We start from the raw sequence: 24,671 nt of genomic DNA, 5'->3' as shown, positions 1-24,671 counted from the left end.
TGAACAAAGGAGATGACTACACTATGATACTGCTGGACTTTGCAAAGGCATCTGACAGAATACTGCATGGATAACTTTATATAAGTTGGAGCAAATGGGAATGGATATGAAGCTGGCGGCATGGATAGAGGGATAGCTGATAGACATCAGAGGGTGGTGTATGGTGGAGTGGAATCAAGGCAAACGAGAGTGACTAGTGGAGTTCCCCAGGACTCTGTACTAGGACCACTACTCTCTAATGCATTAATGATATAGCAGAAGATTTGAAGGGAGATATTCAGTTGTTTGCCAATGATGCATAACCAGGGAGGGCAATAGTTGATAAAGGTGATGTAGATATCTTACAGAATGATTTAAATAAATTGGCATTGTGGGCAAAGGACGATGATTGTCAATTCAGTGTTGCAAATGTAAAGTAATGCACTTTGGGATGAAAAGATTACACACTTTGTATCATATTGATGGTACTAGTTTACAGGAACTTGATGAGGCTAGGGATCTGGGGGTGATGGTGGATAGAGATTTGAAATTCAGAGGGCATATTGCAAGAGTTGGCAAAATAGCTCAGAGGATTACTTGGATGCTGAAGAACACATTGACAAGTAAAGATAGGGGGTTATTATCCCTCTTTATAAGGCTATGATTTGACTACATGTTGACTATGTGCCACAGATTTGGTCACCTACATTTCTTGGAGATCAGGAGGAGGGGGGGGGGGATTCAGAGATGAGTAACCAAGCAGGTGATATCTATGGAATGTTCCCTATGAGGAAAGATTCAGGATGTATGGGTTGCAGAGTTTAGATGACAGACAGAGGAGAGGGGATATGATAAAAAAAATTATAAGTTACTAAAGGGGTTGTATAAGATTGACACAGAAGAAATTTTTCAGTACATATGGGGAAAATAAGGGGTCACACTTGAAAGTTGTCTAAGCGTGTGGTTAGTAAGGATATGAGAACTATGTTCTTTACTTGGAGAGTGGTAGAATGAGTGGAATGATTGCCAGAGGTGGCTGTGAGTGTCCTAACAGTGAATAGGTTTAAGGAGAGGTGTGATAAGTATTGTGTTAATGGATAGAGTGAGTCTCCTGCAATGAGTTGTTTTGACTCCATGGAGTACCCATATGAATAATGATGATAACCTAATCAACACCTGATACACCTCCTGATTCTTTCACCTCTCATTCCCCTACATGTTGCACAGCATCTTACATTTTATCAGAACATTGATAAAATGTTCATTAAATAACTCTGCTATATCCCTTACCATGGTCCATCTGCTACCATAACTATTCATTAGTGTCATCTTGCTATAATTATTATAACTCTTGCTTGCCATATAGTGGAAGAATTCCCTTGAGTTAACTTATCTTTGACTTGACCAGCCAATTTTCTCTCACACTGTGCTTTTTTTCCCTTTCTTTAACCTGTTGTCACCTTTGTAGTCTACACATTCTATTCCTCATGCATTTTATCATTATAAACTATGTTGTACCTTCTCCATAATATCTTATTTTTCTACTCTGCATGATTTCACTGTTCTTCCATTTCACTCCCACTCAATTAATTAACTTAACTCATGATATGCAGTTATACATTGCTTGCTCCTATGCTTCCTTGTCAAATATTTTTAAAATTAACATTAGATTAATGTTATTTTTTAATTATTTTACTTTATCATAAATTTGATGTGTTAAGTACCTATGTAGCCCTGTGGAAGTGGGAATTGCTACTATAGTGCTAGGTTGCCTGACTATTATAGGTTCAGTTATAGTCACTCGCCAGAGGAACTTTTTTCTAGGCCTTTCTTCAGTACCTGAGTTTAATCAATCTTTTGTGAGCAAGTAGGGTTCCCCCTTCTCAGAATTTGGGTTTTTAATTCTAAAACTCGAAAATGATTGACCATAGCTGGCCTGGTTGGTTGAGTGGCCAGCTTATCTGCTCTCCAGCCAAAAGGCTGTGGGTTCGAATCCTGCCGTGGGCATGAATGTTTGTGATTGTCTATGAAACTAGCGGTGATGATGGGCGGTAGATGGCATTGGTGTAGATGATGGTAGTTGCGGTTCATTGTAGTTGGTGAATTGAGTGGTGGAGACAGAGAGTTGTAGAGTAGGTGCCCTCCCTCAATGAGTCTTTGGACTCCCTGGAGGTGTTGTGTAATAATAACAATAGAACTCACACTATTTAGACATCATGAATACATGTTAGGATATAAGGCCACAAGATAATGATAGTTGTTGAACTCGGCTCTCACTGAAGTGTGGAGAGATGCTGCTTACCTGTCTTCAAAAAAGGTAAGGGCTAAAAGAGTTCTGCCTACTCTCTTGGATAATAGAAGGTGTTAGAGGATTTATTTTTTATTTCAAACTTAATATAATATTTTATAAATTCACCTTTTTTTTATTATCATGTTATGATAATACTTTTTTTCCTCCCATAGGAAGGGACTATGCCCATGTCATTATTCAGTCAACATCTTCAGAAAACATATTTACTGTGAAAGGATTAAGATCCATTTGTGAGTTAGATGAATATAAATTGAGAAGATCTGCCCATCTTCCAAATCTCTGTGAGAAGACGTCGTGGCAAACCTGTTGTAGAAGTTGGTCGGTGGCTAACTATGTTGCTCTGTTACAGAATTTATCTAGTTGCCATGAAATTGCTGAACAAGATGTTACAGCTGTATTGCACTTACTGAGATCATGTGCAAGATATTATCATAAGATGAAGCTCAGTCATGACTGTACTACTGATCCAGCACTTTGTCGAGGAGTGCCAAAGCAATGCATTGAATTTGATGCTGTTTATAATATTCTTCATTTTTTGACTGATATCAATTTTCTTAGTCCAAAGACATTATACCAAAACACATCTCATTTAACCTATGCCAGTATTTTTTTACCCATTGCCAAAAGTTCAGCAGCATTTGACTATTTTAAAGATCTTCAACAAATTAAACTCTCAGATGGCACCACTGAAGTAGTTGCTATGGATTTGGGCTTAAAATACACCCTATTTGACTACTCATTGATCCATGATACATTTTATGTTGGACTAGCTGGTGGGCTAATTTTCTTTCTGTTATGGGTGTATTTATCATCTTTCTTCGTAACATTAATGACCATCCTAGCTGTTGCCTTCTCAGTATCAGTTGCTTATTTTATATACAGAGTGGTTTATCAAATATCATTTTTTCCATTCATGAATCTGCTTACCATTGTTATTATCATAGGTAAGTAACAGTATTGTTCTATTCCTATTTAACTTATAATATTCAAATTTTAAATCATTTTATGAAATACTATATAAAATGCAAACTAACCGATTCTATTTTTATGACTGATCTTTTTCAAATCTGAAGAAGATGCTTCAGAAATTATGCATGATACAGTAATTCAATGCCCATTATTGTTGGACAAGAGCTATCCATGTCTGTCTCTATACCAGTCTTTTTTTTTTTTTTTTTTTTTACATTTTATTTTAATTTTTATAATATACTGCCTGCCTGCATACTGTCAAAGCTGATAAAATGTGTACCTTTCATGTATTCTGTTAAATTATTAAAATATCCTATGCAGTTCTGATGGGATATTTTATCATCATAAGACATATCCATGGAGCCACTCATTGTGGCTGATCCTCACCATGCAAACTCTCATCGAACTATGCCTTAAACCCAATAACTGTTTTCACACTTTACCACACTCTTAGGGAATGCATTACATTTGCCATTCAAAACCTACAAAAAACCTACTCAATCCCCTCCTTGAAGAGATGCCATCTTGTTCTACTTCTATCTGTTCTGTGAAAAATCTTTCACATTAATCTGGTATCAATCTCTTACCAGTCTGTCACATTCACGTCATCCCTCCTCTTATCCACCAAACTCTACAAATGGTGTTTTCTCAATCTTTCCTCATACCCAACATTTCAGACCTGATACCTCGTAAAAAGTATCGGTCTGAAGTGCTCTCATTCTTCTCTGGATCCCTTCTAGGTTATCTGCATCCATTTGAAAATTAGGTAACAAAATTTACTCATTGCAATCCATGGCAGCCTGAGAATGCCATATGTAATGGAACTATAACCTCTTTTCATCTGTGTCAACAGCTTTCTTATTATCATAATCCATTATGATGTTCTCACAATTCTAGTAATATGGTCCTTAATTTTTTAGGTCTTTGTACACCCCTCCCCCACAGATCATCACTTATATCCTCTATCTCCTTGACAGTTTATCAATTGCAAACTGTGTGTCTCATCCCTACCTTTCAAATTTAAAACTTGAACTGATAGCCTCACTTACTTGACCATTTAGTGTACTGTATTTACTCGAATATAACTCGCCCTTGTCCCTCTGATTTTACTTTACAAAAAAAGAAATTAAAGTTTTGCATATACCTCGCATGAAAAGTTGAAAAATTTTAAGAAATAGATAGTGAATGTTGTTATGGCAGTTTCAGATAATTTCGGATTCGGTTGAAGAGAATCAGCATTTCAACTCAACAATCATCAGCTCACCTTTGTTGTTGAGTCATGTGATCTTTTGTTAATACCGCACCAATCATATGTAAGACCAGAAGTAGTGACAGACAGTGACTTAGTAAGTCATACCCATTTTCAGTTTTTTATAAAATCATGGTGATCTTATGATTCCGAAATGATAAAAGGACAAACAATAATGAAACTGTTTGTTTTAATTTAATTACAGATGCATTGTCGCTAAAGATTCAAATATATCACATGATGAAGATGCTGATCGCGTAAATAACGTTGCTAATTAAAATTTAAATGCATTCATTTTATAAATGTGAGCAATTATAAATTATAATGAACACTGGGAATTTAATTATATATCTCGCACAACAGTTTTTTAACTTTAATTTTAGGAAAAACAAGTGTGAGTTTTATTCGAGTTGATACAGTATTCCTTTAACCACTGTACCAACCTTCATGTGTTAACATGCCAGGAGTTGTGGCTAGCTCCTGTAATAAAACTGAATGGAGGATTAAATTGGCGGGTGGTTTGAGGACTGGAATCAATCCTACTTCACAATGATCCTATGTTGAGCAAATGTCTGCACTAAGTACAGCATCACTAGAAGAAGACCAGAAACTTAAGGTCCTATGGGAGAGGGAGAAGCATCCTCGATGGATGTTTGTAGCTACTCTTGGCTGTTGATCATTATTACTGAAAGAAAACTATCTGTAAGAAAGAATGTTTATTCATGTTATCATAAATAGAATTTAGCTTGATGTAGTTTCTAAATAATTAAATTTTTTTTTTTTCACTAGAGGTCATGCCAATAGAATAACCTGTGATCAAATCATTGTTTCTCTAGCTTACTGTATGTAATGTAACTCAGCTTGTCCTGTATATTTGTATATGCTCCAGATGATGATCTTAATATGAAGATCGAAACGTCGGGAAATTAAAAGTTATTTATAACATGGTTGTAAAGTCCATAATTTCTAAAATGAATTGCGATCACCGTGCAACACTAAAAGAAAGGATTATGATAATTCATGGAGATTCGACCCACAAGTGATGCAATCAATACGGTAAGCTGAAGATTCATGTTTCTGGTTTGATCAGTCGACTGGCATTTTTAAAATGGTGTAGGGCAGCAATATCATTCCGAATTCCATCAAACTAAAGAGAAAATTCACCTCAACAAAGGTGCAACGAATATACAACTGCATGGAGAAAGCGCTATTCAGAGAACAGATCCGGGCTACTAGAAAGAACTTAGCCATTATTCAAAACCAGCTACAAAATGTAAAATTGGAACTTTCAAGCTACTTAAATGCAGATATCTGGATGATCCTGGAAAAGATTATGGACAACACAGTGAACCATATCCTTCAAACGAAGAAAGAAAACCTCATTTCCAAATTTCATAGACTAAAAGATCGACAAAACCAATGGACATATTCAAATTTCTCCACAGTGAACGATAACAACCAACCAGAAGCAAGAAACAACAGGAGCCACTAATTGCCTGCAGGTAATAGTAACATAGTTAACCTATCCAGCCACGCTTTAAACAAAGATGAACTCTCGGTACTTAACAAAGGTCTAAATTTTGCCGTAGCACCCAGATCGATAAACAAACTGAAATTTATTTGTAATATTGAAAGAGGCTTAAGATTCATCCCAAATAACATAGCAAACAAAATACTTTTAGAAATCGCCAACATTTTAAATCATAACAAAACAATAACAAGCAACTTAACGAAACGCAAATTAACAGTGGTGAAATCATTAAAATCGAATCCGAACATCGTAATAATTAGAGTCGATAAAGGAAGTGCCACCGTTATTTTACACCGAACCACTTATTTAGAAAAAATGAATCTGCTAGTCTCGGACAATAATACATACCAACTCGTTAACTACAACCCAACCAATAGAATAAAAAAGAAAACAGAGAAACTACTTAAATCAATTACCACATGGCCCGAAGATATGGTCAACGTTTCCGCACTACGCTCGTTCCCCAAGAAATTTGCGGGCTACCGAAAATACACAAACAAAACACACACCACTCCGGCCGATAGTCGAAGGGATAGATAGCCCGAATTATCACTTAGCCAAGAAATTAGCGGCAACACTCAAGGAGTTGTTAGGTCATTCCCCCTCCTATATCAGAAACACACACAACACTTCATAAACATTATCAAAGACATTACATTAGAAAAAGATGATTTATTAGTCAGTTTTGATGTCTCTGCCCTCTTTACGAATGTCCCAATCAATAACACAATCCTTCTTTTACAGAACAATTCCCTTCAGATATTACGCTGCTCTTTGTGCATGTATTATGTTCTGGTTATTTTGTATGGCAAAACGCTTTCTACGTACAAAAAGAAGGCACAGCCATGGGCTCTCCATTATCCTCCCCCGTCATAGATACTTTGACGATGTTTTTGCGAACTGGTCCCATGACTGCTAGACACATTCCTTAGTTGAACAAACAATACAAACACATACAGTTCACAATTGAGATTGAAAAACAGAACACACTTCCGTTTCTAGATACGCTTGTCAAACGTCTTCCTTCTGGCAATCTTTCCTTCACTGTTTACTGGAAACCGACACATACTGGCCAATATATACAACTCCTACCACCACCCAACACAAAAACTGGGTGTCATTAATACTCTAAAAAACAGGGCTCTGAAGATCTGCTCCAGTGAACATGCACTGAAAGAAGAATTTAAAGTTATCAGCAATACTTTTCAAAAAAATGGTTACAGCCAAAACACTATTAACTAAATTTTTTACAAGACCTCAATAAAAAACAAAGACAAACCAGACTACAATAAAACTATAACCATTCCTTACATTAAAGGGACATCAGATAAAATAAACAGAACAGAATACTATAAAAATACAACCTCAAAGCCGCCTTTAAACCTCCTGCAAAATTAAAAAGCTTACTCAACTCATCCAACGACCCACTCCTTCTGCTGGCCCACCCTGGAGTATATCGTATTTATTGCACCTGTAACATACCATATATAGGGGAAACAGAATGCACAATTCCTATCAAACAAAAAGAACATAAACGACACATTAAATATAATAATTATGGTGAAGCTGGCCTTTCTGATCATGCCCTGGACACCTTACATAGAATTGACTGGAAAAGCACTAGTTGTCTATATCACACCAAAACATGGTATAAATGCAAATTTAAGGAAACTATGAGATTATTATCAACCACCCCAATCTGAACAATAATGATGGTCTAAAAATCCCAAACATATGGAAGGCACGCATTCGACCCATGGAACCTTCCTCTCTAAGAGTAACTATAAACAGGACTGTAGATAATCCAGGATCCTAAATCAAAAATAACAATTGTAATGCTAAAAATAGGACATCATTGTTACTGAAAGAAAACTATCCACAAGAAAGAATGTTTATTCATGTTATCATAAATAGAATTTAGCTTGATGTAGTTTCTAAATAATTAAAAATTTTTTTTTTCACTAGAAAATAACCTGTGATCAAATCATTGTTTCTCTAGCTTACTGTATGTAATGTAACTCAGCTTGTCCTGTATATTTGTATATGCTCCAGATGATGATCTTAATATGAAGATCGAAACGTCGGGAAATTAAAAGCGTTATTTATAACATGGTTGTGAAGTCCATAATTTCTAAAATGAATGCTGATCACCATGCAATACTAAAAGAAAGGAATACTACATGAAAAGTTTTTCATCATTACTAACTTCCTATTGACAATTTCCTTCTAGATTAATCAGCTATCTCTCTAAAGATTTCGCTACTAGAGCACAGGTTCTTAAACTTTTTTTTTATCCGTGAGCCCTTTTCATAAGACAGTTATTTAGTGACCTCTGGCAGTATTGGTTAAGTTAGGATTTTAAGACTCTAGTATTAGTTGATATTAGTTAATTATACAAATGATTAATGAACTTGTGTTAGTGTAATTATGCTTGATGACATTTATTTCTGCAATAAACTAAACAAATATAGAATGAAAGGTTGTAGTGTAATAATTGCAATAAATATTTAATTTACTCACATTTACCAATGTTTGTTATGATCCCCAGAATCTTTATTGATACCTCTAAAGAGGTTGTGGCCCATAATTTAAGAATCGCTGATCTATATGTAGAGTGTAGGGAATGATTACGAAATTTTCCCAGAACATATAGAAATGTTCTTGGCAAATTTGCAGGACTAGTTATTATCAACAACATTCTTTCAACATAAGATGTACACAAATTCATATGGAAAGAAGATGCAAAAAAAAAAAAAAGTCTCATTGACTATGTTATTGTCGATAGCGATGTTTTCCCACTGGTTCCACCTCCTCCTCATCCCGAAGAAATTCAGGTACAAGATCTGAGCATAGTAGTCAAGATAGAGCCTTATAAAGAGGTACAATAACTTGCTTCTTTCTGCTCATTAGGTTTTTTTTTTTTTTTTTCCTACTTCCCAGTAACCAGATAATCTGAACTGTTTTAGCCATTTTGCAATATGTCCTCTAAACTTCAACTCCCTATCCACTAAAACCCCCAAATCCCTGGCTTCATCAATTTCCTGGAGTACATTTCCATCAGTATGTTACACAGCTGGTAATCTTTTTGCCCCAAAATGCATTGGGGCAAAATCTTTTTGCCCCACTTTGCTACATTGGGCATAGGAGAATGGATATCAGTTCATACTACCAATCTATTTAAATCATCCTGCAAAATTTTAACATCTTTATTGACTATTGCTCTATTCAGTTTTGCATTATCGGTAATTCATGTAGGAATTATATTGAAGTGGTCCAAGAACAGAGCGCTGTGGCAAGCCACTTGTCATAGGCCTTCTACTGGATTCTAATCCTGAATAAACTACTGTCTAGTATCTCTCCATTAACCGCCCCTCTTATCAACTTTATATCCATCCCCATGTGCTGCAATTTATTGATTAGAATTCAGTTTTGGGATGTTCTATCAAAAGTGTCTGCAAAGTCCAGCAGTATCACTATAAACCTATTACCTTTATCCAACTTGCTGCTACTGGGTTATAAAAAGTGAGCAAATTACAATTTGCTCACATTTTATAACCCAGCAACAGGAAGCCATGACCTATCCTTCACAAAACCATATTGGCCTCTATATAGTATCCTGTTCCTGTCTGTCCATTCCTGTATTTTGCTCTTAACCAACTTCTCTAATACCTTAACCTTGACTCCTGAGATGCTGATTGGTTGGTAATTTACTGCCTTTATGCACTGAAACTATTTTCACCTCATTCTTTCCCTTTGGGATGAGCCCATAGCTGAGACTTAATATGGTCAAAGGCATTGCCAATTCTCTTGCACCATCTCATAAAACTCGAGCTGGTATACCATCTAATCCCATAACTATATTCACATCAAGGTCCTGTAATATCCTAGGCACCTTCATTTATCTCACTTTTCATATAAGCCTTGCCTCTTTGTTACTTCATTGTCTCCATCTGCATAATATACTCTTGCAAAGTGTTCACTTAGTAATTCTACTATTTTGTCTGATTCAATTACCTCCCTGCCATTGGCATTCATTAAATTTTTTCTGCTATAAACATTCTTCCTTTTATTGCAATATACCGAAAGAACTCTTTGGGATTACCATTGGCCTGTATTGCTAATTTCCTGTCATACTCTGATTTTTCCTTTCATACCATATTAGTTTAGTCACCCTTCTGGCCTGTGCTTTGCACTGCTCATGTGCCTGCTGATCACCTTTCTCTCTGAATTCCCCTCCACAAATTTTTTGTATCTCTTACTTAATGATGGTATTCATCCATTTAACTCCCATCACCAGATTCCTGATATGTACCCTGAGGGGGTGCACAAGATATTATGATAGTACTAGAAAAATTTACATCATTATTCACTTATTTCTCCATCATTACTCCCAAATAGAGACTTACTTTACATCTTAGGGGACTTAATGCAAAAGTGGGAAAGAGTATGAGAGTTAAGCCAGGGTGTGGCATGTTTGGTCTAGGTGAATGTAACACCTGGGGGTGCTTAAGGGTCAAAGCTGTATAACTGAGAGGAGACCTCCACATAGCCTTTAAAGGAATGCGGAGAACCAACCAGGGCTTCTGACCTAATGTCCAATCCTCACCTTCTCGTGGTGCACCATGTTGGGTATCTACTTGGATACTGAAGGAATGAGGATGGGCTGGCAATTTGGGATTTAGCTGACCAAATTGCATTCTTATTGGTTAAACCAAAATAAAAAAATGATGGTACAACATGACAGAATTTCATGCCGGCTGGGGCGTCGCCCGGTTAAACAAGGCCCCCGTTGTTTTCGCCAGGGAACCAGGGCAAACAGCGAAAAGTCAGCTACTGGAACAGATCTGAAAACAAACCCCAACTCAACATCATATTAAAAACGAGGATATTAGGAAAGAACTTGACATTGTCAGCATCCAGGAATGCGTTAGCAGAACTAATCTCAGGTGGTATGGTCACTTAAATATAATGGGTGAGGAAAGATTAGCAAAACAAGTGTTCTCTGCCAGGTTGGCAGCAAAACGACCCAGAGGAAGACCAAGATATAGGTGGATTGATACGGTACAAAGTGCCTTAGACGATAGAAATATAAGATCTGATAATGTTGGAGTCTTGACAAGTAACAGACTGATTTGGAGGAAAATTGTAGATAGGAAGTTAGTAATGATGTAATTTTTTTTTTTTTTTCCATGTAGTACTATCATATCCTGTACACCCCTTGAGGGTACATGGCAGGAATTTGATGATGATGAATGTAACACCCATGATGAAAGACTGTTGGAATTTGCCCATGCTAACAGATTAGTTATTACCAATACCTGCTTTCAGAAACACCTACGACAGATCTATACTTGGATATCTAACATTGATAGGTCAAGGCATCAAACTGATTACATCCTGGAAGACGAGCATCTCTGATGTGCATAATTGTCCTGGAGCAGACTGTCATACAGACCATCACCTAGTAAGAGCCAATGTAAGACTAAGACTGAAAACTTCCCAGTTAGGCACATCCCAAATTGGATGTTAGAATAATTCCTAGTGGATTCACAGAAGAAACATTAACTCAGCTGGATTTTTTGAAGACCAATGAGGAGAACTCGCCAGAAATGCTTTTGGAAGGAGTCAAGGTGATAATACAGGACAGCCAAGACATATCTTGGCCCAATAAGAAGACCAAGAGACCCATGGATATCAGATTCAACATGGCAACTAATCAAAAGAAGGCAGTTGGAAAAACTGAGAAACACAGGGACTTGAGAATATAAGAGATTACATATAGAGGTCAGAAGAGCCATCAAGCAGGACAAGGAAAATTTCTATACTAATAAATCTGAAGAGATAGAGTTTCAGATGAGGAGGCACAATTATAAAAGGATGTTTTATTTAGTTCATGATCTAAAGCACAAGTTTAAGCTCAAATTAAATGTCTTCAAAGATGGGAATGGAGAATTACTAACAGAAGAACTGGAAATCAAAAACAGATGGAAAGAATACTCTGAGGGACTGTACAATACAGTGGATAAAGAAAATTTGAAGAAGCTCTTTCACCAGGAAAGTTAGGATTTGGAACCTCTTCCACTTAGGCATGAAGTTGAAAGAGCAGTTAAGCAGCTTAACAGCAATTAGGCCCCAGGTGCAGATGGAATCCCAGCAGAGTTAATTAAGGCCACAGGGGATGGGGAGGATAAGAGTGTTTCATAGATTGAAGGATATGGGAGACAGGATCATTGCCTAGAGATTAGAAGTAGTCAGTTTTCATACCACTACATAAGAAGGGAGATATGAAGACTTGCAAGAACCATAGAACTATTAGTTTAATATCTCATGCAAGCAAAATTTTATTGAAGATCATGCTAAATAGGATTGAGGACAAAGTTGAGGCAGAGATGCCTAAGGAACAAGCAGGTTTTAGGAAAGGTAAGGGCACCAGAGATCGGATCCTTTGCCTTAGACAGATCATAGAAAAAATATAAAGAATTCAGACTTCCTCTGGTAATATTACTATTACTATTATTACGGGCAACTCCAGGGAGTCATTAGACTCATCGAGGGAGGCCCCAAATCATATTCATCACAACTATTCAACATTCATACAGTATCTATCATACCTCGCCTTAAACTCATTCACTGTCACAGCATCCACCACAGACTCAGGGAGCGCATTCCACTCATTCACTACTCTAAAAGTAAAGAACCCAGCTCTAACACCTTTACTAACCACACTTTTGCCCAGTTACCATGGATGTCCCCTAGTCCTCCCACAACCAGCCCTGTTCTCAAAAATATCTTCTGAATTAATTTTATAGAAACCCTTCAGTAATTCGAATGTCTCAATCATATCTCCCCTCCTCTGCCTATCAACCAATTTTTGCAACCCACAAATCCTCAACCTGTTCTCATAAGGTTCATTCCACAGACCTGCTATCATCTTGGTCACTCGCCTCTGGATCCTCTCCACCTCCTCCCCATCAAGAAGAAACCTAGGTGACCAAATCTGGGCACAGTAGTCGAGATGGGGTCTTATCAAGGCTCGATACAGAGGAACAATAACCTGCTTGTCTCTGCTTGTCAACGTATTCTTCAGCAACCAAGTGATTTGATGAGCTGATTTGGCCACTTTTGCAATGTGTCCCCTAAATTTCAATTCCTTATCCACCAACACTCCTAAATCTTGTGCCTCATCAATTTCCTGGAGCACAGTTCCACCAATGCAGTAAACTGCCGCCAATCTTTTCACCCCAAAATGCATAACCTTACATTTTGCCACATTAAATTGACATCCATTCTCCTTAGCCCAGACCTCCAATCTATCCCAATCATCCTGCAAAATTTTGACATCTGCATTCACTATTGCCCTACCCAACTTCGCATCATCTGCAAACAAATGAACTGTTCCTCTCAGATCCTTTCCTATATCATTAATGAACAAATTAAACAGCAGTGGTCCAAGAACAGATCCTTGTGGCACACCACTAGTCACAGGCCGTCTTGTGGACTCTACTCCTGAGTAAACCACTCTCTGATATCTCTCCGTCAACCACCCTCCTATCCATCTCACCAACCCTATGTCCATCCCCATATGCTGCAATTTACTGATTAGAATTCCATGTGGTATCCTGTCAAAGGCCTTAGCAAGGTCCAGTAGAATCACTGTAAACCCATTACCCTTATCCAGTTCAGCCGTCACTGTGTTATAATACGTGAGCAAGTTACTGAGGCATGATCTACCCTTCACAAAACCATGCTGTCCCCGATACAGTATCCATTTTCTTCTATCCAATCTTGTATTTTCCTCTTGACTATTTTCTCTAAGACCTTGATAATGATTCCTGTTATGCTGATTGGCCGGTAATTTTCAACAGCAGCCTTGGAACCACTTTTGTGCAGCGGAACTATTTTCCCCTCTTTCCACCCCCCTTGGGACTGACCCAGACACGAGGCTCAAATTAAACAAAATGGTCAAGGGCACTGACAGTTCTTTAGCCGCTTCACGTACGACACGAGCTGGTATACCATCCAATCCCACAGATGTATTGACATTGAGGTTCTGTAATAGACTAGTTACCTCTACTTCATTCATCACAATTCCAGTATAAGCTGTTGGTTCTTCCATTCCTGCAAAGTCACCACCTGGATGATATATTCTTGCAAACTGCTCGCTCAGTAATTCCACAATATCGACTGATTCGGTTACCTCCCTACCCTCAGCATTTTTTAAGATCATTCTACCATGAGCATTTTTCCTTTTACTTGCAACATATTGAAAAAACTGTTTGGGATTCTCTTTAGCCTGCATGGCCAATTTTCTTTCGTAATCTGCTTTTGCTTTTCTTACCACCCTTGTTACCATCCTGGCCTGAGCTTTATACTGTTCCTGCGCCTGATGGTCACCTTTCTCCTTAAATTCCCTCCACAATTGTTTCTTTTTTTGCAGCTCAAGCTTAATAGTGTTATTCATCCATTTAACCCCTACTTGATTTATTATTCGGACTCTTGGTATACAGTCAACCATTGACTCCTGCAAGCAGTTCTTAATCACCTCCCATGCACTATCAACATCCAGCCTTTGCAGTTTTACATGCCATGGCACTGAGCCAAGCACACACCTAAGCTTGTCATACTTACCAGCCCAGTAATTCCACATGTACCCTGTCTTAATTGTAAATTCCACTCCTTTAGCCACCTCCCAAGTCATGACCTTATGGTCACTCTCACCAATTGGTGGCAACATGGTCATGTTCGTTACAGCCACATTCTCAGTTGAAATTGCAAGGTCCAGCACTCTCTGCCCCCTGGTATTTTCCACTACATGTTGCCATAGATAGTTGTCCCTTAATAACTGCATAAAATCCAATTCCTTCCTCTCATATGCCCTCTCCTCTTTCCAGTCAATGTTACCATAATTGAAATCACCCATAATAATTACCCTCCTTCCACTCATTTCTTCTATTTGCCTATGCATACTATCCCCACCATCTATTCCATCACCTGGTCTATAGCAGCACCCAATTGTATATTTTGTTTTGCTAGATTCTATCTCACACCAAACAGCCTGAAATGTGCTCTTTTCTCTATCCTGCAGTTCAACTTCTATACTCCTTGGCTGCAGCTCATCAGCTATCATCAATAACACTCCCCCCTCCACCTTTTTATTCACCCTGTCACTCCTGAACACGCTATACCCGTCGCATTCAATCCCACTAGCGTTATCATCTTCTGTCAGCCATGTTTCACTAATACCAACAACCTGTGGCCTGGAAGTGCCAACCATGGCCAAAAACTCTTCCTTCTTGTTCCTAATACTCCTGGCATTAGTGTACATGAATTGCAGAAGTCCATTTGTCCTATCTCTACTTTGATGCCTTATACTAAGTATCCCATTCTGATTTGTTGTCCTTCGTACTCGCTTGGGCATAATATACTCATTCATACACTCAACTGCCTCCCTAAAGTCTGCATATCTACTCCCCCCCCCCCTCTTAATAAATCTAGTTTCCCTGAGTCTGTACATCCACTTCCACATCATTCATCAACACTTTTTCAAGTCTCCGTACACCAACTCCATTCAATTGTAACCCATCCATCTTATATAAGTCCTTTCGCCCATCGAACTCATTCCACACATCCACAAATTCCACACCACTCTCCATGCATAACTCACGCATAAAGTCATTGGCAATTATGGCCCTCCTTCTAAACACTTCGCTGTCATACCACGGTAAGATACTCACCATCCTAACTCTCTCACTCTTCTCTTTTGCTACCTCAAATAATTCCCTCACATCCTCTATCATTTCCATTTTGTTCTCTTTCAAATCATTTGTTCCTGCCACGATTATCATCTCTTTCACCCTCTGTTTTTGCAGTCGAATAGATTCGCTGACGTCCTTTATGTTCGCACCCGGCTGGTACGACTTCGTTAAACTCTCAACTATTACACCTCTTAATAGCGAATTTATTGACGTTTACGAACATTCTATTATTTGCCGTCACAGACTTTCGCCGGTTATTTGTCGGTACGTTCAGCACACATTTTTCCATACGCTCCAGTTGCCTTTTAGCTCTGTATCGCACCATTCAAACAGGCAATTTCACTACTCGCATTTATCTCACCATTTTCATTATCAATCAAATCATCCATTCGTTCTGTATTTCTACCTTCATTTACACTTTCAACGACGCTCTCACACCTATCTGGCACTACCATGCAATTCTCTAGCACACCGCCATTTTCTACATTCTGACTATCGTTAACGATATCACTCTCGCCACACAAAACACGCTTGAAATCCTCATTCTCTTTACACTTTCTGCACATATTAACTCCACTATCACTTTCTAACCAGACTTCCACCACTCTTCGCAAGGCATACATCTCACAGACAGCACATTGCATAAATTTGTTTACATCAAAACTCTTAAACAAACATGGTGACCTGGCCGCCATATTTTTCTTTATCGGTGCCATATGTACGCTATTTTATCTTAAAATTAATAATTAAAATAACAGAAAACACTCAAAAATTGCACAGACACACCAAGAAACAAAAAGCAAACAATACTACTTAAAATTCTAGTAAAATTTCTAATGTTAACACAAAATACTACTAATCTTTTCAGGAGCTCTCGACAAGCAGACGATCTAATCAGTGCGACACCAAGCGACCCGCATTAAGTGATATGTTTTTTAGACTACTCTAAAACTTTTGACTGTGTTCAACATGTGAAATGGTGGGAAGTAATGAAAAGAATGGGTTTTCCTCAACACACTATCAGGTTGATAGCCAACTTGTACGGGAGCAAGAAGCCACGATAAAATCAGGTGTTGGATTGACTGATTGGCTTCAGGTGGGAAAAAGGAGTTAGGCAAGGATGTTTACTTTCTCTTCACTTGTTTAGTATACATGCAGAGGACATCATGCATAAAGCATTGGATAAGCTCAAGACAGAAATTAGGTGGTAGATTGATCAGTAATCTGAGGTATGCTGATGATACTGTACTCCTCTGTAATGACAAGGAAGAATTAGGACAAATTCTTGATAAAGTTAACAAGAACAGTAATAACAGAAGACTTCAACCCAAACCTAGCAAGACAAAGATTATGGTTCTCAAAGAAAATACAGACAGGGAAGCTTGAGAAACAAGTGTACCTTAATAAAGAAAGAATTGAGGAAGTCAGCAAGTTTGAGTACCTGAGATCTATTATTAATGGGAAGAATTGCTGTTCAGAAGAAGGTTAGGAATGGCTAAAACAACAGTCAGAGGCTTGTCTAAAATCTGGAAGGATGGATCTATCTCCATGGGAACAAATTTGAGGATTTTTGATGCACTTGTTTTTCCAACAGTGACTTATGGATGTGAGACTTGGAACCTAAAAGTCAGATAAGAAAAGAATAGCTGCTTTTGAAATGTGGTGTTACAGAAGGCTGTTGAAGATATCACATACTGAAAGGCATACAAGTGAATGGGTGTTAGGAAAGATCAGTAGAACTTTATGGCTCCTTAAGGATATTGACAGAAGAAAGTTAAAATATTTTGGACACATTGAAATGATGGAATGAGGACTTCTCAGAACAGTAATAGAAGAAAAAGTTTCTGGAAAAAGAGGAAGGGGTTGATAGACCATCAATGAGATGAATGAATGGTTGGTATGTGTGGAGTGACTGATCTTCAGAGAGTTGAAGCCTCTAGAAAAGCATACAACAGGACTACATAGCGAGGTCTGGTGTGGCACATCACCGAGCATCGGAGTGACCATATGGCATCTGTGGATGTCCAGTGAACATATATGAACTCCCTTATTGACAATTTTCCAACAAATTAACCTGATATCTGTTAAAACTACCATATTATCAGAAATTCAACCTGGAATCATCTTGAATTTGACCCTCTGACAAGACCTTCTGAATTGCATTGTACTCGTAAAGTATAACATCATTTGTATAAAGAAAAGAGCTAAGATTAGCATATTCAGTTTTGATATTAGGTCAAATGCCACTTTCCTTCATAATGTGATCTGTATAGATGATATATAGCAGTGGAGATAACGTGCACCTTTATTTTACAGCGGATTTTACATCAAATCATCTTCCCTGTATTTAATTCTAACTGCTGACTAACAATTCAAATATGCAGAGTGTATAGCTCAAAATACCTGTATGAGGATGTATTGCTCAAAATGCAAAAAAATTATATGGTATAAATGTCCCATTTATACATATAATTGAGACTTTTGAACAGCATTTTTCTTGGCACCTTGTCATATGTTTTTTCCAGCAAAACTTAAATATTGGGTTATATTGAATTTTTTCTTGACAATTATTCATAAGACTATTACACTTTTTTATCTAATCTTTGTCAAGTAGCTCTATTTTATCCTCCTACATGTTTCACCAATCTTTTTCTATTGGCATCCTCAGGGAATACAAACTAGTAAGCTAAAATGAAGGTTACAGACTAGGTTATAACTGATGGTTCTAATTCATACAAAAAATTGGTATTGTGCATGACAATGTGCGTGTCTCGTTAACGTGATTTATTCGTTATGGCTCATGACGTAATTGTTATGAAAGTTCATTTCTTTGATGTTTAATGATCTGATAAAAGTTTTCCAAATTTCTGGTAAAATTAGACCTTGATTCTTGTTTAGGTTTTCAGTTTTACGGGCAACTGTAGCTGCTTCTTTAAAGGTTCTTGAATGGTAGTTATCTTCTATGTATGGCATAAGGCTCTTATCCCACTTAATATGATGGTAAGTAGAGGCAAAGTGGCATGAAAGGCCTGAAATGTCTTGTCTGTTATTTCTGACATATCCTATGTGTTCTTTCTTTCTCGTTTCAAAGCTTCTAGAGGTCTGACCTACGTAACTAATACCACATGAGCAAGGTATATTATATACTCCAGAGTACTTGTAGAATGGGTGAGGATCTTTCGGTGATCTTAAAAATTTCCGAATAGTGTTGATTGGTTTGAATGCCACTCTGATCTTATGTGGTTTTAAAAGGTTAGCTAATTTTTTGGAAAGGTTGCTGACAAAAGGAATCGTAATTGTACTGATGTATTGGACGTCATCACGTTGTCGATGTGGTATATCAGTAAAGAGAATCTTGTTGTAGAGTCTTTTTGGGTAACCATTTAAAGAAAGTTCTCTGGATATTGTGGTTAATTCCGTTAGTAGGTCATCCTTGTCTGTCGTATACTGTATAGCTCTTTTCTTGAGACTATGGATAATGCTAAGTTTCTGAGCTATGTGATGAGCTGAGTTGAAATGGAGGTAACGTCCAGTATTTGTAGGTTTTCTGTATACAGATAGGTTGATACTATTATTGGATTGTTTCTTTATTAAAATGTCAAGGAAAGGCAGTTTTTATCTTTTTCCATTTCTAATGTGAATTTGATGGTATTGTGGAAACTATTGATTTGGTTGAGGTAATTCATTAGTTCTTCTTTTGTATGATCCCAAATGATAAAGATGTCATCTACATATCTGTACCAAATTTTCAGTTTTGAAATGATCTGGGTTAAGATTTTTTTCTCTAGATCTTCCATGAATAAGTCAGCACAAGGAGGTGAGAGGGGGCTACCCATAGCTAATCCAGTGAGTTGTTTGTAGATCGTTTTTTGCCAAATAAAATAGTTAGAAGTTAAACAGTGATTGAACAAAGTAGTGATGTTTCTTGGGAACAAGTTGTCTAAGATTGGCGAAACATGTAGGAGGATAAAATAAAGCTACTTGACAAAGATTAGATAAAAAAGTGTAATAGTCTTATTAAATATTGGGTTGTTGCAAATGAAATGGCTGTTGAATGATTGTCAGGTTTCTGCTGGTTGCTGAAGAAAGCAAGCGCTGAGGTATATGCAGATTTTTATGTCGTGACAGCTTCACACGTGGGTGATGCAACTGTAGTATTTGATTCTTTCAATGAGCATTAAACATTGAATACTACCGACATCAAGTCAATTATGGAACCCAGTCAATTAAGGTTGCTATACCTTTACGAGTTCAAATTGGGAAATTCTGCAGTGGCTGTAGTAAAAAACATCAATAAAGCATTCGTTGGAGGAACAACTAATGAGAGATCCACTCACTGTTGGCTTGCAAAATTTCGCTCAGAAGATTTGAGGCTACAAAACGAACCCCCATGGCCATCGTCCTTCCTCCATTGATTCGAATGAATTAAAGGATTTAATCGAATCAGATCCACGAAAAACTGTATGAGAGATCGCCCAGACACTAAATGTACACTTCTCAACTGTTTCACGGCACTTGGCAATAATAGGAAAAGTAAGGAAGCTCGACAAGTGGGTGCCTCACGAACTCACTGATGAAAACAAAGCACAGCGTTTGGAAGTGTGCTCTTCTCTCTTCAGAAGTAAAGAAGAAAGGTTCCCGCAACGAATTGTAACTGTGGATGAGAAGTGGATGGTCTACGACAATCGTTCATCACAGTGGTTGGGAGTGAAAGACGCTCCAGGAACGACTCCAAAGGCACCTCTGCATCCAATGAAGATGTTGTTTACTGTATGGTGGTCTTCTGCTGGTATTATTCAGTACTCATTCCTTCCACGAGGTGAAACAATAAATGCAGCTCGATATTGTACAGATATGCAGCAAATGCATGGCAAATTGTGCCTTATGCAACCAGCACTTGTCAATAGACATTGAGTCCTATTGCTTCAGGATAACGCCCAGCCACATACGGCAGTGTCAACCATACAGCAAATCAACAATTTGGGATACGAAATTGTGGCTCATCCTCCATATTCCCCCAACAGATTACCATTTTTTTCGGTACGTGAGCCATTTTTTGTCCAAGAAATGCTTTGCCAATGATGCATCAATTTATCGGGCAGTGAAGGACTTCATCACTTCCAGAGACACTGATTTTTACAAATGTGGTATAAATGACCTTGCCACACGTTGGCAGCAATGCATTGATGCTGTGGAGATTACTTTGATTAAACAGGTATTCTTCTTTTTATTCTCTTCTTTTTCAATCGTCCTTAAAATTGGCCATTTCATTTGCAACAACCCAATACATATATCACTGTTATGTGAATTCTTGAGAAATTTTTACTTTATTTTCTTAAAGTGAAAATCTAATCCATCTGCTGTTTGGTGTGAACCTAGCTTGTTCTTTTCCAAGTTTCCCTTCCACAAATTTTTCTTAACATCTTTTCAGGTATGTTTGCATAAATCATACCTGGAATACTCACTAAGGCAATTCCTCTGAAATTCTCACATTCAGTTTTATTTCCATTTTTTATGGATGTATATTATGAAACCTCTGCTCCAATCATCTGGAGTTCAAAGTACTTTTATTAATAAAAAGTATTTTTCAAAGTTCTTTTTTCAAAGAGTACTTTTACTAATAAACTACTTTTATTAATCAGGAATGCCAATGCTACTGCCAATTCCCTGGAACATTCCCTTAAGATGTGTAGTGATATGTCATCGAATCCTATCGCCTTATTGACTCAATGTTATTTATTTTCTCAAATACCTCCTGCTCACTCACAGTTCAGCCATCTCTTCCTATGCCCTCTACACTTAATTTCCTCATGATTCCACCTTGACCAGGATGAAACATCCTTAAAAATTGATCACTGAATACCTCTACAATGTCTTCTGCAGCAGTTACCATTCTACTACTTTCATCTATTGACTTCATCTTACCACGATCGTTCCTCCTTTTACTTGTCACATATCTAAAAAAAAAAAAAAAAATCTTCTAGGGTTTTTCTTTGCTTGATTTGCCAATTTTTGCTCATACTCATCTTTTGCTTTCCTTACTGAGTCACTCTCCTGGCATGTGACTGATTATTACCATTATTCATCTTGTACTTTCTCCAAAGTACTTTCTTTTTCCAGATTTCATGCCTAAGCTCTGCATCCATCCATTTTACCACCTACCTTATTCAGCCTTTTAGCCTTTGGAATACATTCATATATTGATGCTGTTATGTATTTCTTTGTCAGTTCCCATGCAGCATTTATTTCTTTACCACTCAACTCCTCATTCCATGTTATAGCCCCAAGCTGTATCCTAAGTTGTCATAATCACCAGCCTTATAATTCCACTTATATCCTTTCCTCACAAGAGTCTGCATATGACTAGCCACAACACAAGCGATTACTTCATGATCACTTTCACCAACTGGAGGAAAGTGAAACCCCTCTAACAATTACATCCTCTGATGAAATGATCAGATCTAGAACTCTCGATCCTTGTGTGCCTTTTTTACGTGCTGGCTGAGATAGTTATCTCTCAAGAACTCAAGAAATTCATTTTCCTTATTTCCCAAATGCTATCTCTTCATTCCAATCTATACTGCCATAATTAAAATCACCCATAATAATTACCCTTCCTTTGTTCACTAATCCAAGTTCTTTATACATTTCTTCATCACCACCCTCCACATTCCTAGGCCTATAACACCGAACTAAATATGTCTTCCTCTCAACCTCCATGTTACACCACACTGCCTCATAACCATTGCCACTCTTTTCCCCTTTCATGTCTACCTTATGTGGAGTTAATTCCCCTGCTATCATCAGCAGCACCCCCCATCCCTTCTTGCCCTGTCTGTCCTCACAAAAAATAGTGTATCCTTCCATTTCTATTCCCCTTACAATATCATCTTCATTCAACCATGTTTCACTTATTCCAATGATTTTGGGGCAAACAAACTCAATCACTAAAACCATTTCATCTCCCTTATTTCTGATACTTCTGGCACTTGTAAACAAACAGAGTAGTTCATTTTTAGGTCTATAGCCAATCCTATCCAAGCTATGTGTTGGTTGTGATTTCCCTACCACACCTGCCCAATCACCTTTATCACCACTTACCACATATATCTGCTCAGTCTCAACTTCTCCACCAAGAATATACTCCATCTTCATACGTATTCATACATCATACACACACATTCACTGCCACTTTCAACATCCACTCTCCCTATGCCATGTTTCCCTGTCTACTCAAGCTCCCCCCCCCCTCTGTTCCTCTTGCATTCCATTCTTTCTTCATCTCACACTACTACTGTTGCCACTGCCAAGCACTTCTGTCTCTTCAGTACAACTCTCCTGATTTTTCCCTTCATCTCTTTCTTTTGATCTCTTGCACGCATCACACACTGTACTTTCATTCAGCAACACTTTCTCCAGTACATTCACTCCAAAGCCATTTAAATACAACCCTTGAAATCATATATAGTCTAAACAAACAAAGTTGACATGTGAAATATTTTTTCATATAGTCTACTTTGTGTGCGTGTGTAATAGAGAGAGAGAAAAGTTTCCTTTATAGTTGTTACTATATATCCAGTAACATGCAGTACTGGTCTTGATAACAACTTCCTTCCAGACTGGGTTTCAATCTTTACTGAGGTCTCATCAGTTGGAGCTGCATCTGTTATGATAATTTTATAACATAACATTATGTTATGTTATGAGAGCCATCTCAATAGCATAAGACACTTTTCCCTATAAATTGCCATGTCATCATTCTCTGGATTAGAGCTGCAATAGATCCCCAAGTAGATGAGTTCCAGGAACCAAATCAATGATTATTTCCAGGAACCAAATTGGTTCCTGGAAATAATCATTAACTGCACCATCATAAATTGAACCCTAATTTCCCAGAAGTTCTGTGTCATGAATTGGGATTTCTTTCCTAGAAATACAATTTGAATTGTTTATCTCAAAGAATAAACAATTAAAAAAAGTTTATAATATAATATGAATTCCTTGTTTATTCTTTGAAATGGTTCCTTATCATGGAATGGGACAACTTGAAACTTGAAGGAAAGAGCTGTCACTTTTATTCTGAATTTGTGAAGGCTTAAAATTTCATGTTACTCTTATTATTATTATTATTATTATTATTATTACCCAAGACCTCATGGAGTCAAAGACTCATCTGGGAGGTCCTTTTATCACACACACACATCTCATCATACTGTGTCTTAAACACGCTCAAACTCCTTACAGACACCACACTCTCAGGCAAGGCATTCCAATCAGTCACAACTCTGCATGTAAAAAACCTGCCTCTCACTCCCCTACTCGCACCCTTTTTATACAGTTTCCAGGGATGACCTCTGGTTCTCCCCTGATCTCCTACTATTCTCTGTAGAACTTCTCCACCATTGATCTTATAACAACCCCTTACCACCTTGTAAGTCTCTATCATATCTCCCCTCTTCCTTCTCTCCACCAGACTCTGCAAATTACATCTTCTCAAACTTTCCTCATACTCAACATTCCAGAGGTCAGAAACTACCTTAGTCAGTCGCCTTTGGATCCTTTACAACATCTCTTCATCCTTCTGAAAACCGGTGACCAAATCTGGGCACAATAGTCCATGTGTGGCCTAATCAAAGCCTTATACAATGGAACAAGAATCTCCCTACTTCTACACGTCAATAATTTCTGCTTTTTTAAGAATTTTGTATTTCATCTTTCTTGGACATCTTTGAGGACATATATTGCAGTGCACTGTAAATAATTTTAAATGAAAGTAACAATAAATGAAGATCAAGGCAAATCACTCCAGTTTGCTTCATCTGCAGGCTGTATAAACTTAATAATCTGCATTGTGAAGTGATCTGGGCATAGCCACCC

General features: G+C 37.6%; 1 protein-coding gene across 4 annotated transcripts in view; it reads left to right on the top strand.

Annotated features, from left to right (window-relative positions):
• The window catches only part of LOC150102172 (protein dispatched homolog 1-like), a 94,282-nt gene that overhangs the window by 45,597 nt on the left and 24,014 nt on the right, over nucleotides 1–24,671 (top strand). For all 4 annotated transcript variants that reach the window (XM_090399080.1, XM_090399081.1, XM_090399079.1 and 1 more), the window contains exon 5: nucleotides 2,443–3,234. In XM_090399080.1, the coding sequence (XP_090255206.1) occupies nucleotides 2,443–3,234 (792 nt within the window). The remainder of the gene's footprint in view (nucleotides 1–2,442; nucleotides 3,235–24,671) is intronic.

The sequence above is a fragment of the Typopeltis vanoorti genome, chromosome 10 (assembly GCF_054136105.1).
Source record: "Typopeltis vanoorti isolate ZY-2024b chromosome 10, IOZ_Tvanoo_1.0, whole genome shotgun sequence".
NCBI classification, from domain to species: Eukaryota; Metazoa; Arthropoda; class Arachnida; order Uropygi; family Thelyphonidae; genus Typopeltis; species Typopeltis vanoorti.
The sequence above is the reverse complement of the archived record's forward strand: the minus strand, read 5'-3'. Positions and strand labels throughout refer to the sequence as shown.